Source organism: Anthonomus grandis, chromosome 1 (genome assembly GCF_022605725.1).
Source record: "Anthonomus grandis grandis chromosome 1, icAntGran1.3, whole genome shotgun sequence".
Taxonomy (NCBI): Eukaryota; Metazoa; Arthropoda; class Insecta; order Coleoptera; family Curculionidae; genus Anthonomus; species Anthonomus grandis.
The window spans coordinates 45,641,533-45,656,451 of NC_065546.1; the positions used below are offsets into that span (position 1 = coordinate 45,641,533).

The window sequence follows — 14,919 nt, forward strand, 5'->3', positions numbered from 1 at the left end:
TCCAAAAAATTTCTAAGAGTATTTTCATTAATTTCATATCTAACTTTATATTTTAGATCATTTAAATTGCGCGGTTTCTCTTTATAAACTTTTAATTTTAAATGCCCCCAAAGAAAAAAATCCAGGGGTGTGAGATCTGGGGATCTTGCAGGTCATTTCGTAGGACCCCTTCTACCAATCCACTGTCTGGGAAATACCGCATTCAAATATTCGCGTACCTGACGAGCAAAATGGGGTAGGGCACTTGGGCACGAATCGCCAATAAAATCTCTTCTTCAGTTATACTGTTTATGTGTATGGCAGAGAATCTACTTTACAGTTACTTTATTAAGAATTGAGTAAGACAGTCTCAAAAAATCTCAAATGCATTTTAAATTGACTTATTTAAATCTCGACCTTTTAACTTCATACAACCAAATACAGTCAAAAGATTTTGTTTACCTTTAACAAAGTTCCAAAAATATTTAGGGTAACTTAAATTGAACGGTTGAATTAAACGGTAATTTAAATTTAGGGGAGAAGGGGGCACGTTGTTACAAAATTCATTCCCGTAACTTATTTTTTCAATAGTGTATTTTTCAGACGAAGCTTATTACTTAGTTGAGTTAGTATACATATTTGCTCGTATGATATCAATAATAATATATTAAAACCATATCAAATGGGTTTGTAATTATGATTTTAATTTATTTTGCAAATGGTAAGAACTTGCCCCTCCACAGGGTAAATTGTTACAGTCAATGGGTTAAGATGTTACAGGATAAACTAAGGTAAAGGAATAACTAAATGGCGTGGAATTAACATTTATTGTCAAGGAACATTTCAAAAAACAGTTACACAAAAGAAATAAAAGTGTTGCTCAAAATATAATAAAATCAAACATCTTAAACTAGTCCGTATCGGAGCAACAGTGAATACAAACATAAAAATCATTATCGTCGCCACAAGCAACATGTGCCCATCTTTTACAAGCAGTGCATTGGATCCACTGTTCGTTTCTCGATTCGGAAAATGGAGTTAAACAAATTAGACACGTCGACTCCTCTTCCGAGCTCTCAGAGTCTGATTTTTCTTTTGTTAAAATATTTTTTTCCTTAGATTGCCCTTTTTTCTTTTTTCCACTTGTTGACTCACCTCCTATTGTTCTTTTAGTTGCTCCCACATTTTTTTTTCTTTGTCTTGCTTTTTCTTCCTCCTCTAAAGCCGATTTAATCGGCGCGTCTGTCAAAATTGCAAAAACTCTTTTCTTCCGACCTCCTTTCAATTTTTTTGCCATTGCGGTAAGGTTTGAGTTCTTCGGGCGACTATTTCTGTGTCAAAAGGTCTATCTATCACTGGGTTACAGGCGGAGCTTGTAGAAGGCTGTGGAGATGGCGTCCTGTGTTTTTCGATTTGAGTTTCTGCAGTTGTTGTAGGTTCCAATTACACTCTTGTGTTATTAATTTCCGGCAATGGCCTGTTTGTTACTTCTGTTGGCAAGAATTCATCATCTTGAAATACGTCTCTATTGTAGGGCCAAACTCCAGTTACATTAAACCCCTTCTGTATGTTGTGAGGTGAAACACCAAGGGAAAACGAATCTTTTAAAACGGTAGGTATATCATAGATGCTCATGACTTTACCTGGGTTAGATCTTAACCATCCATGTGCAGCACTATTAAAATATCTTTTAAGTGGGCCAAACACAGTCCTATCAAGGGGCTGAAGCTTATGGGATGTATGTGGCGGGAAACTGACAAGGACGACCCCATTTGCTTCGCAAAAATTCAATACGGGGATCGACAAATGGGAGTCATGATTATCTCAGACCATCAATACAGGTTTCTCTTTGCTGCATCGGACAAACTGGACGAAATGTTTCATAAACAATAAAAAATTTTCGCAAGTCATCCATCCGGAGGAATGTGATGCGCCAACGCAACCTGGGGGCCCATTTGCTACCATAAAATCCTTGAATTTCTTCCGTAGGAATATTAAAAACGGAGGAATAAAGTTGCCATTTGCGTTGACTGCTAATAATAATAATAATAATAATAATAATAATAATAATGACTTTTATTTTCCCATATAATACAAAGATATAAACTTATTGCTAAGGTCTATTACGGCGCAGTCTAGCTTATAGCTCACTCAACTGAACCCTATACCTTAAGCTAAAACTAACTACATAACAATTTACATAGGTACTATAATTTATATAAAAAAAAGCAAATTATATGTAAATTCGTGAGTTTATTATTTCATATCAATAAGTACTACACCCTAAACATTATTGCAATCAGATTAGCCACTATAAAACATCATAATATACTACATCAAATATTTAATGTAAGACCTAATTTTTCTTTTAAAAGACACTTCCGGCAAATGTTTCAAATTATTTGGAATCCTGTTGTAAAGCTTCGCTATATTATAAATAAAAGATCTCTCAAAGATAGACGTGGAGTGACGTGGTATGGTTATAGAGCCTTTGTCGCGAAGATCTAAGTTATGTATTTCAGTGCAAAACTTAATTTTTTTGTATAAATATTCTGGACATTTCCTTGCTATTATTTTATAAACTAAAACTATTGAGTGATAAATACGCCTCTCATCCATTCTAAGCCAGTTCAACTCTCTTAATTTAGCCGATACTCCCTGTTCCCTGCCCCGCAGACCCCCAATTAACCTTACGCAATGATTCTGTATTAGTTGGATACGGTATTTATCTCTTTCTAGCAAACATGGTCCATATACTACATCTGCAAAATTAAAATGGGAAAGCACTAAAGAGTCACAGAGCATCCTTTTCATTGAAGTTGTTAATAAGTGTCTTTGCTTAAATATAAGTTTTAAAGTGATAAAGGCTTTCTTTATACACATATTAATGTGTTGAGTGAACCTTAAACTGCTATCTAAAATTAGGCCCAAATTCTTAGCAAAATCGCTGACAATAAGGCTTTCGTCATTTAACGTTAATTTAATATTAGGTAATTGTGAATTTTGTGCCCTGTTTCTACCAAAAAGTAACTTGAGATTTAGAAGGATTGAGCTCTAAACAATGTTTCTGTGAGTCCCAAAATGGATCCCTGTGGAACACCAAATAAAAGCTGTTTTGCATTGGACAATTTACCATTCAATTTTACCCTTTGACTTCTACCTTGTAAATAACTAGCAATTAAGGTGCATGAATGTATATTAAAACCCAGATATTTTAAAATTGCCAAAAGAAGAGTGTGATTTATCCTGTCAAAAGCTTTTGAATAGTCTAGAAGAATAAAGACAATTAGTTCGTCATTTTCGATAGCTTGAATAATATCATCTGTGACCTTCAAAAGCGCCGTCGAGCAACTGTATACTGGTCGAAATCCAGACTGCACTTCCGGTAGTAAATTATATTTTTGTACATATTCCCTTATCTGGATATTAAGAATTCTTTCTAAGACCTTAGAAAGAGTAGGAAGTATACTAACCGGGCGTAAGTCCTTCAATTCTACAGGATTATTTACTTTAGGAAGAGGTGTTACCAAAGAGCATTTCCATTTATCAGGAAAAGATGATTTTTCTATACTATAGTTTACTAAATGTGTTATTACAGGGAGAATTATAGGACAGCAAAGTAGCAACATATCAATACCAATATCATCATCTCCAATGGCTTTTGATTTAATTTGAAAAAGAGCATCTTTAACTTCTTGATCCGTAGCTAGGTAATCTGAAATGAAAAACATTGGCCTTTGATAATGTATTATTAAGGTAAAAATTTAACAAATCCGCATCAACTTGTGGTATATTAACAAAATAGTTGTTAATATCCTCTGCAGACCAACGCCCCGGAATCGCACTATTTTTTGATGACCCATAAATATCTAAGTCACGCATCAATTTCCAATTTTCTCTAGATCCGTTAATTCTAATTTGATTTTCAAAATGCCATGGTTACAAGTTGACCTCTTTCCCAGAAGTGATGGCCCCTACTTGCTTAATTCCTTTTTTTGCTATGATTTTTGTAGGTCTTTGGACAGTAGTAAGTCCAGTCTCGTCCATATTATAGACATCTTGAAGCTGGAATTTATATTTATCGTAAACTTGGCCAAGGTTATTGAAAAATTGTTGCACATTATGGCGATTAAAGGCAGTAGCACGGCCTATGCTAGTAGCCTCAGGTGTCCTGACTGACAAGGTCTGGTGCCTTTTTAAAAACCCAAATAGCCAGTCCTTTGACGCTATATTCTTTTCCTTCCAGTTATCGGGAATAGATATATTATTTGCCGTTGCAAACTGGAAAGCAAGCTTCCGTAAATCAGATGTAGTGAGCCCATAATAAATTTTAGCAGAATGCTCGGTGTATTCCGCGAGTTCTTTTTCCTCTGCATCGTTGAATATTTTTCTGTGTTTAGCGTAACCGACTAAGCGTTTATTAGTGTCGGTATTAATGGTAGTTACCGCAGACGTTCTTTTAATATAACGATGTAAAGTCATAAAATTTACTGCATATCGAGCAGCGGCGTCCCTAATTGACACTTTTTCCTGTAACACCAATTGTGCCGCCCTCTCAAATTGTTCGGTTGAAATATACCCTCTCGTGGTTTTCTTGACATACGTGCGCACCATATTTACATATCTGAAAACAACAAAAAACCATTTATAGAGAAGTGTAAATATTTAATTCCCCTTTAAAAATAAATGGGGCAAGTTGTTACAGTAACAACCTGCCCTTCGGTAATTGTAACAACTATCCCCACGAGAACAAAATGAAGTTAGATCCACAATTTTTGGTAAATAGCAGGAATAAGTTAAAAGCAAATATGCACGAATTAGGAGAAATATATAGGCTTTGTATCATATTTATACTACTTACCAATTTTGCACAATTAAGCACAAAAGAAGGCACACACCGGTACAATTTTGCGTCCAAAAATACATTAAACACAATATCAACGTAAAAGCATGTGACGCCCAAGTATCCACGTTGGCACATAGATGGCGGGTCGGTAGGGCCAAAATCCAGCAAAATATAGACTAGCTGTGTGTGTGCCACTTGCCTACCTTGTAAAATTTTACCGTAACAACTTGCCCCCGTAACAAAGTGCCCCCTTCTCGCCTATACGTTATAATTCAAAATAATCATCCATTATTCTCAAAGAGACTTAAGTATATGACCAAAGGGGAGAAAAAGTAAAAAAGTGCAAGTCTCATAAATCAAGTGTCTATTAAAGGTTACGCGTTTCGCCGCATTAAGGCATCATCAGACCTAAATAAAATTATCAAAATTAAATAATACGGAACAAAACGCTAATTAACAGAAAAGACATACCTATCTTAATACAAAAACCACACACTGACTCACACTAACATAAAAAAAATAAGTTTACACCATCGTGTATCGTTATTGACTAAAATATATGAATAAATAAAATGGTGTAAACTTATTTTATTTTATATATTTTTTTATTTATGTTAGTGTGAGTCAGTATGTGGTTTTTGTATTTAGATAGGTATGTCTTTCCTGGTAATTAGCGTTCTGTTCTGTATCATTTAATTTTGATAATTTTATTTAGGTCTGATGATGCCCTAATGCGGCCAAACGCGTAACCTTTAATAGATGCTTAATTTATGAGACTTGGAGTTTACTTTCTCTCCCCTTTGGTCTTATACGTTATAATACCAATTAATGCCTTTGTATTTCTATCGTTTATACACTTTCTATGTAACTTTGCTTTCCTTTTTATGTTTTTTATTATGATAGTTGAAAAACAAGAAGGGTATTTTCTCTTTGAAACGGTGGGATTTCGCAGTATAGTTAAGTCGAGTATACATAAAAATTTGGTTTACGAAAGCTATACATTTTTTAAAAATGTATTGCAAAACCGTTCTTGTGATTATAGCTTTGCCTATTTTTTAATTTTAAATCTATTCACAGCGCTGGATACCATCTTCTTGTATGAGTAAATCAAGCGATTTTATTACCCGGCAACTCTTAAAGTTTACCATTATTAAGTCTAAAATTCGATCGTTGAAATTTTTTACTACATTGCACTGTGTAAGATTAAAAAATTCCATGAAGTATAAAGTAACAAAATACAATTGCTTAAATTATGACATACCTTTTTATCTTGATGCGAGGTATAATTTGATAAATTAAAATCACCCAAGATAAAAATATTTTTCTTAAAAATTAACAAAAGAAAACAAAAAAGTTCAACAAAAAAAAATTAAAAAAGTTTAAGGTTCCTGAAAGATACAGGTGGCGGGAAATGTAACACGAATAAGTAGGTTACAGAATGTTGAGCAGAAATCTTAACTTTAAATAAGTCAAGTTGTAGCAAGAGATATTTATTGTCAATAAAGTGCGAAACAGAATAGTGACATTTGTGGCCAACAGCCAACAAAGCGCCTCCAGCCCTAATTTTTTCCTAGTTCTTTAAATTTTTCTCTGCAAAAAACACGTTATACTTAAATGTAGAAAAAAGTTCGCTACTAAATAGACTCATCTAGCCAAGTTTCCATTATAGCTATTAAATCATTATTAATTCGCTCCAATTGAAAACAATAATAAATTAGGACTTTATGATATGATTTTTAAACTTAAATTTATTTAAAATTTTCAGAATGCTGTTGGAAGTCCTCTAAACGCCCACGGCGAGGTGCGTCCCAGAAATTTCGATATTCACGTCCTAAACGACGGCCATAAAACGCTGGTGGCCAGACAGAAAGTTATTCACGCGTGGAGAACCCAGGGAGGGATTCTCCTCATTGGATACGAACAGTTTCGACTACTAAGCATGAAAAAACATCCAAAAAGTAAGAGGAAAGGTGCGATGCCGGCGCCAGATAATCCGGACGATTTTAAAAATAAACATATTTTTGACGGTAAGTACTTTTAAAAAACACTTTCGGCATTACGTTCAAGCACAATAAAATAAACGCTTAAAATCCACAGTGCCACTTTGACATTTTGTAATTCAAATTATGGTGATATGTTTCGCGTGATTACGACTTAATCAGACCAAAAATCAGTTCTGATGATGTGTTAGTTAAAGGAAGGAACCACAATTTTTATTAAAAAAGTGTTTGGGATATTGTGTGTTTTGACCTCTTTATTCTTGAGCTTTTAATCGTTAGGCAGTATTTTTGCCACAATTAGTGATTTTTACAATCACTGTTTGTCAAAAATGTAAGCAGTAAGATAGTTAAAAAATGCACTTTACTCCTAAAAGAAGATAAATATTTAGGTGTACGTTACTATTATTATAAAAAAAGTTATTAAATATCGTGACTATGCAAAAACTAATACCATAGCTTTTAAAAATGAGGCAGAACAACTCCCGTGGCATGATATATATTATACTTATAATATTAGTGAAAAAATTGCAATACTAAAAAGTAATATTACTTACTTTATTAATAAATATGCACCTTTTAAAACTACAATATTACAAGAGAAACTTTTTACTCCCTGGATCACGAGCAATATAAAATTTTTAATGAAACTTAGAGATAAGGCACGTCACAAATATTTAAAACAGAAAACTCCTGGGAATTTAAATTACTACAGACAGCTTCGAAATTTCACTAAACATGCCATAAGTAGAGAGAAAACGGCATATTTCAAACAATTTTCCTTAAAAAAAGGTAAAGATTTTTGGAATACCGCTAAAAAATGCAGTAGTCCTAAACTCATTTTTTTCTAACTCCGTGGCTTTTACAAAATCAACCTCAAATGAAAAAATTGACTTCTACAAAAATAATAAACTAAATGTTAATCAGGAAGAGTTTTATATCAATTTAATTGATGAGGAAAAAACTGCGAATATTATAAAAAACATTGGAAGTAATGCAATGGGAGTTGATGAAATTTGTATTAAAGATTTAAATATATGTCTTCCTTATTGTTTAGAGGCTTTAGTTAATATTAATAGTTGTATTTTGCAGAAAATTTATCCTAGTGAATGGAAACAAGCTATTCTTATTCCTTTACCTAAAATTTCCTCCCCTGAAGAATTTAAAGACATAAGACCAATAAGCATTTTACCAATTATATCAAAAATATTAGAAGGTCACATTTATAATGAACTCTCTAAATATTTATATAATTTTAAAATAATTCCTGATTGTCAGTCGGGATTTCGAAAATCTTTTAGTACTACAACAAGTCTCATAAGCCTTATTAATGATATTAGAATTAAAGAAGACAAAAAACAGATAACTTGCTTAACCCTACTTGATTTTAGTAAAGCATTCGACACCATTGATCATAAATTACTATTAGCTAAATTACACTATTTTGGGTTGTCAACAAATGCCATTATATTTTTCCAATATTATCTTGAGGGTCGGTCTCACTGCGTTCGGGTAATCAAAAAGTCAAACTATGAGTTCTCCAACTTCTTGCCTCTTACCATAGGTGTTCCACAAGGATTCATATTAGGACCGTTGCTGTTTTCTCTCTATGTGGCTGATATGGAAAAGTGTCTTCAAAATTCAAAACTCCAACAGTATGCTGACGATTCCCAGGTATATATTTCTTTTGATACTGCAGGTCTGCATAAGGCGCAAAATAAAATAAATACTGATCTACAGAGCTTGGCCGTGTTTACTGAGAATCATAACTTAAAACTTAACGTATCAAAATCGTGTGTAATGTTTGTAACACATAACAAGAGTCAGCTGCAAGAGGTTTCAAACAGATTTAAAGTAGTTGTTAATGGCGAGTCAGTTCCAGTTGTAACTGAAAAACGTAATTTATAATTATTAATAGGTGTAGTTATTGATTCAAATCTTAACTTTACTTCCCATATTAAAGTCAAACTTCAAGCCGCCTACATCAGATTAAAGGGCCTTTATCAGTATAAGAAAATGTTGCCTTCAAAAATAAAATATTGGCTGTGTGATACACTAGTTTTTTCATTACTTGACTATGGGGATATTGTATACGGCGATTCTTTAACTAAATACTTATCGAGCAAAATACAAAAACTTCAGAATAGTTGCATGAGATATTCATTTAATATTGCCTCTAGAAACCGCATAACTCCATATTTAAATTCTAATTTAATTCTGAATATGAGCATAGAAGGAAAGTCCATATGTTTAATTTAATTTATAAAATAATGAAAACCGGACAGCCTGCAAATTTAAGAAATTTATTTTTTAATCAAGATATTCCTTATAATACAAGAAATCCCCATTTGCTTAGAATTCCTTTACATAGAACAGCAACCTTTAAAAAATCTTTTTTATATATGGGCATTGGATGTGGAATAAACTACCTATTTATATAAAGGAATGTTCGCCTAAAGAATTTATTATAAACTTAAAAAAATATCTCTTAAACACGCAAATTATGGTAACCTAATGTGACCGTATTTTATAAAATGGTATTTTTGTTTTAATTAATGTTCTGCATACCTGATCTTGCTAATTGCAAATATTTACATTAAAATTGAATTCTCACTCGCCTGTTATCTACCCTCCGTGGTCGCCCCTATACCGTTCTCGCTCGTCTTTGGATTCTTTTGTTTTTCTTTTTGCCCAGCTTCATAGCCACTCGCTAGTTCATTGTAAAATGCACATATTGTCCCTTTTGATTTTGGTATGGACCTTATTGTAAATACATAATATTACGTTTTTTAGAAAATAGTTTATTTAGGAACACGGGTTGTACAGCACATGTACAAGTAATCTATGTACTTGTATGTGTATCGGTTTTTTTTATAAAAATCGCGTTGCACTCCGATTACCAAACAAATTGTTGTAATTTTCAATTATTTGCATATTCATGCAATTCAATTCATATATAGGTATTCATGTCAATATTATTATTAATTGTATTCGCATTTTTAATAAATGATTGCTTTAATGATAGAAATCTACACTTCATTGGTGAATCCCGGCCCAGATCTTGTAATATGTGACGAAGGGCATCGCATTAAAAACTCCCACGCGTCCATTTCGGCTGCTCTAAAGCAACTTAGAACCAAAAGGCGCGTTGTACTGACCGGATATCCGCTACAAAACAACTTAACCGAATACTGGTGTATGGTGGATTTTGTAAGGCCTAATTATTTAGGTAATAAACAGCATGGTAGGCATGACATGTTTCTTAATTTTTAATTTTCTAGGTTCAAAAACAGAGTTTCTTAACATGTTCGAGCGACCAATCATGAATGGTCAATGTATAGATTCTACTGAAGCAGATATTAAGTTGATGCGATACCGTGCGCACGTATTACATTCGTTACTGGTCGGGTTCGTTCAAAGGCGTTCGCATACGGTTTTACAAACGGTTTTGCCGCAAAAAGAGGAATACGTACTTTTGGTACGACTTACGCCTTTCCAAAGGAAACTGTATGACACTTTTATGAACGTGGTGGTTAGAACTGAGGCGGTACCGAACCCGTTGAAAGCATTCGCGGTTTGCTGTAAGATCTGGAACCACCCGGATGTCTTGTATAACTTTTTGGTGAAACGTACCAAAGGTGATGCTGTCGATTTGGATTTGGAGGAGGTGGCCAGTACAGTTAGCGGTAAGTCAAATCGGTGCTTATTTGAGATCCTATCATTGAATCTATTAATAAGTAAAAAACATTACTTTATTTAAGTTTTCTAAGTACAGGTGTAAAATCTTGGAAAAAATCCTAAAAAATCTGAAAAATAATTTGAAAGTCAAAGCAAGTTTTATGTAAAAGTGAACTGTCAAATTTATGGCAACTAATCATATTATACCAATTTACAATGACTTAACTTCTTTTTCTGTGCCACGTAGCAATAGTTAATTTATCCGGTATTTCAGGCATTTATAGTTTAGTTGTCATAATTTTTCTGGTAAATTTTTGTTTTTCTGTTTTTTGATAATTTCTTTGTGATACTATATGTATACCCTTTTTATAATAATTGTAATAATAATAATAAACGACTGTTTATTAAACTCGGCAAAGGGCAAATTAAGCAAACAGCTTTGGCTGTTATTGCATAATTTTATGAAAAACCGAGGTGAACTTTTCATTAGTTAAACTGGATAGACTCTGTGAGGACAAACAATTTGAAATTTGTGGTATGTCAGCAGTAATAAATAATAAATTTTATAATGTATTAACTTATTATAACTCCTTCATCAAATCTGCAAAGCTTTTTAACAGACCGGGGGTCTTACAATTTGTGTATAAATATAATCATAACTTAGTGTTATATGGTGATTTTAATTGTGATTCTTCGAGAAGAGGAAAGAAACATCAAAGTCCTATAAGAGATTTGTCATGTCTTTGTGTTTATAATATTATCTGAAAGTCCCACAAGCCACTAATGTATTTTTCTTTATTATTGATCATATATTTGGAAATTTTAAATAAGATAAGAATGTGTATTTTTGATATTTTAGTTAGTGATCATAAGTCAGTATATTCACAACTAAACCTAAGCATGGAGCAACCCTGTGAATTTTTTTTAATAGACGATCTGACGACTCCTTATTAAATCAATTCCGATTAGTTTTGCAACTTTATGTTTGATGACTTGATTTATTTACAAAAACGACTTTAGATAATACCTTTTTATACTTCTTTAATCTATTTAAACATCTTGGTTCCATTTTTCCATATGAAAACAATATACATATCGCGACAGAACAAACTGGGTGTCTCCTGATGTGAAAAACTCTAGCGAACGACTAAAAAATGTATTCTTTTTGGCTCAGGATAATGTTACGTTGGAACTAATTTATATTAATGAAAAAAAAAATATAAAGAATTAAAAATGCTTAATATGAATTTTATGCTAAAAAATATATCTAATGCATCTAATCCTGCGAAAGGCTCTTGGACTATTATAAATAATTTGTCAGGTAAGACAACCGTTAAAAAAAATATTATTATTCGAAGAAATAATAATAAAAATGTCTGTATACAGTAGCAGATTCTTTGAGAATGCTGCGGCGAATTCTGTTCGAAATATTTCTCGGTGGCAAAATACAAACTATTGTAATATAAACTAACGTGATAAAAGAATGTTATTATTTCCATTTCTTGAGCTGGAATTTTACGAATTGATAATAAACAAATTAAAGAATAAAAAATCGGCGGGCCATGATGAGTCTCAAGTTTTCTTATAAACACATTCTAGTCGAAATTACATGTTTTCTTAATTAACTTATCATTTTGTATTGGAACTTTTCCAGAAATTCTGAAAATAGGTAATATTTAAAAAATCTAATAAGCAACCCATGGAAAACTATCGGCCTATTACTTTAGATTCTTCTTTGTTGAAAATATATGAATATCTCAGTCTAGACAGGTTATTGTTGTATACAGCGGAAAAGTCATGAAACGCAGCATGGTAAATCCGCTGTACCGCTACTCACAGTTTATATATGTACCGCTACTCACAGTTTATATAAAGAGTTTGTCGAGTTTATTAATTCGGGTGAGAGTCTCGTTGGGGTATGTTGTGACCTCAGCAGGGCTTTCGATTGTGTAGATCATAAAATTTTTTGAAGAAATTGCTTAAATATGATCTTACTGGGGATTTTTAAGTATTTTAACTGGTTAGAATTATTTATAACTGGCTGGCAAAAATGTGTTTTTATTACACATTACTCTACAAACAGTAAAAGTCTGGTCAGACCAGAAAATATTAATACAGTTAGTCCATTATCCCAAAGATGCTGGTCATACACTTTTATAAAAGGTAAAAACCTAAAATCAACAACATCACAAAAGTGTTATTATTGACTTAGGTGTTTTGTGTATGTTATGGTCTGATGATGCTCTAGTCGAGCGAAACATGTAACCTTTGTAATTTTATTAAACGTATTTGTGATGCTGTTCATTTTGGGTTTTTACCTTTTATAAAAAAAAAAAAAAGATATTAGTCTGTATTAATGTCAAATAAGTCCGATAATAAGCTTACTAAAGAAATGAACAAAATATACTAAAGAATTAAACTGTGTGCCTTTGAAAATGGGTGTAAATAGTCAAGAGAATTGTGGGCTCTATAAATTTTTTAGGATTATAAAATGATTCATGCCTAAGATGGAAAAAGCACTGTGAGATTAATATCTAAATTAAATTCTTTTTTTTTATGTTATTTTAAGTCTTAGAAATATTTTAACGTTTCAAAAAATATTTATGTTTTTTTATGTTTAAGTTAAGTCTATTTTAATGGTATCGAATGTGTTTTTGGGGAAACACAACCTTTTGTGAAAAACAGTTTTTTTAAATAAAAGAGGTGCATTTTATAGGTGCGTTGGTAGAATAAATAATCATCGCACATTGTGTAGAGATTAACAGGGCTATACATTTTTGAATGTTGCTTACAGGTTCTTCTAGGGATTCTTTTATGACGAATCGAAATATTTATCCTAGTTATACCAGCAACAATAGCAATTTTCACGTACCATTACGTAATACTTAAATAAAATATAAGTCTCCAAACATAATAGGAATAATAATGTATAATAGACTGCCAGAATGTATTAAAGAATCCAACTCAATAAATGCCTTTAAATGTTGCCTAAAGTCAATGCTGAGTTCTGAGTGCATATATAGTTTAAGAGAGTTTCTTCCATAATCTTATGTACCTGTTATATTTTACTTAATTTTTTTTGTTTTACATTTTAATGCTAATTAGTTAAGTATTTTTAAAGTTAGGTTGTAGTCACTTGATTTTGCCTTTTCACTATTCTAATACAATTTTGTTATCGTCATACTTGAAAATTAATAAATAAATTAATTTACAATGAAGTAAACTTAATGCCCTATGTATGTGGAACAACCAAAGATTAATTTACCCTGTATGTTAGGGATTTTAAGTTCATTTTTTATTGAGTTTTATTGGGGGTTTCAAAATTCGTTTTTTTTACATTTACAGGCGTAACTTCAACTTCTACACCGGACACCAAACCAAAAAGAGGCCCAGGTAAACCAAGAAAAACCCCTACAAAAGCCCAAAAAGGCAAACCCGCCGCATCCATTACTCCCTACAACAGCAACGTAGATTCCATGACGACGTCCATGCAGCCTCCAACATCATCTGCGAGCGGCTCAAACTTACAACCACCCACCGAAACCCGATCTCAGTTTAATTCCGGAAACACCACGACATTTTCAAATACGTTCTCGAACGCCCCGAAATCTGCCGAGACAAATTATGGCCCGTATACCGACGAATATAACCAGCCTAGAACATCCTTTGAAGGCATATCGCAGTTTTTCGACGATCACTTATCACAGTCCTATGATTCACCATTTGATGAGAACGCCCAGTTCTCCCCTTTTCCCACTCAGAGTCCCACTGGGTATTCTCAAACCGGGGAATTCCAGCAACAAGACCAAAGTTTTCAGCAAAATGGCCCCTTTACTGATGCCATTTCTTCCACCAGCAGTAACCCACATCAGCCGCCATCTAACCAAACTAGTCTGTTTAATATGGACAGTCAGAATACTGTTACAGTTAACAATGCGAATCCTGTTAAAAGCAACCCTAATATTCCATGTTTACCCTCGGGAATTTCTTTGACTCCTTTAGGCAGCAAGGGGCCACAAAATCCACCCACGGGAAATTCTTTGGTCTCTCAAACGCCGGACAGTGGACCAAAAATGACGGGTTTTAGTGGAAATCAGCAAAATTTACTACCAGATCCCCAATATAATATGGATCAGCGAGCAGCATATGAACAGAATAATTTTGGACCGCAGCAAAATTATTGGGAGCCTGAGAGAAAGCCAGAATTGAATCAGCCAGGTATATGATTGTTATTTGGTGTGTTTACATCGGCGCTTCGATCCTTTATATTGTCATCTTCAAGATGCTTTTTTCCAACTGTTGCTTTCGAAAAAATTGTGGCATCCTGAGGATAACAATATAAATTGTCGAAACGTCGAGTTAAACACAAGAACAGACTTTGTTTTATTTTCTCTATCTGAAACATTATCGTTAAATAAC

General features: G+C 33.0%; 1 protein-coding gene across 2 annotated transcripts in view; it reads left to right on the plus strand.

Moving 5' to 3' along the window:
* Window positions 1-14,919, plus strand: part of LOC126740238 (uncharacterized) — a 77,735-nt gene that overhangs the window by 14,516 nt on the left and 48,300 nt on the right. For both annotated transcript variants that reach the window (XM_050446211.1, XM_050446288.1), the window contains exons 9-12: window positions 6,591-6,852; window positions 9,848-10,051; window positions 10,104-10,508; window positions 13,846-14,718. In XM_050446211.1, the coding sequence (XP_050302168.1) occupies window positions 6,591-6,852; window positions 9,848-10,051; window positions 10,104-10,508; window positions 13,846-14,718 (1,744 nt within the window). The remainder of the gene's footprint in view (window positions 1-6,590; window positions 6,853-9,847; window positions 10,052-10,103; window positions 10,509-13,845; window positions 14,719-14,919) is intronic.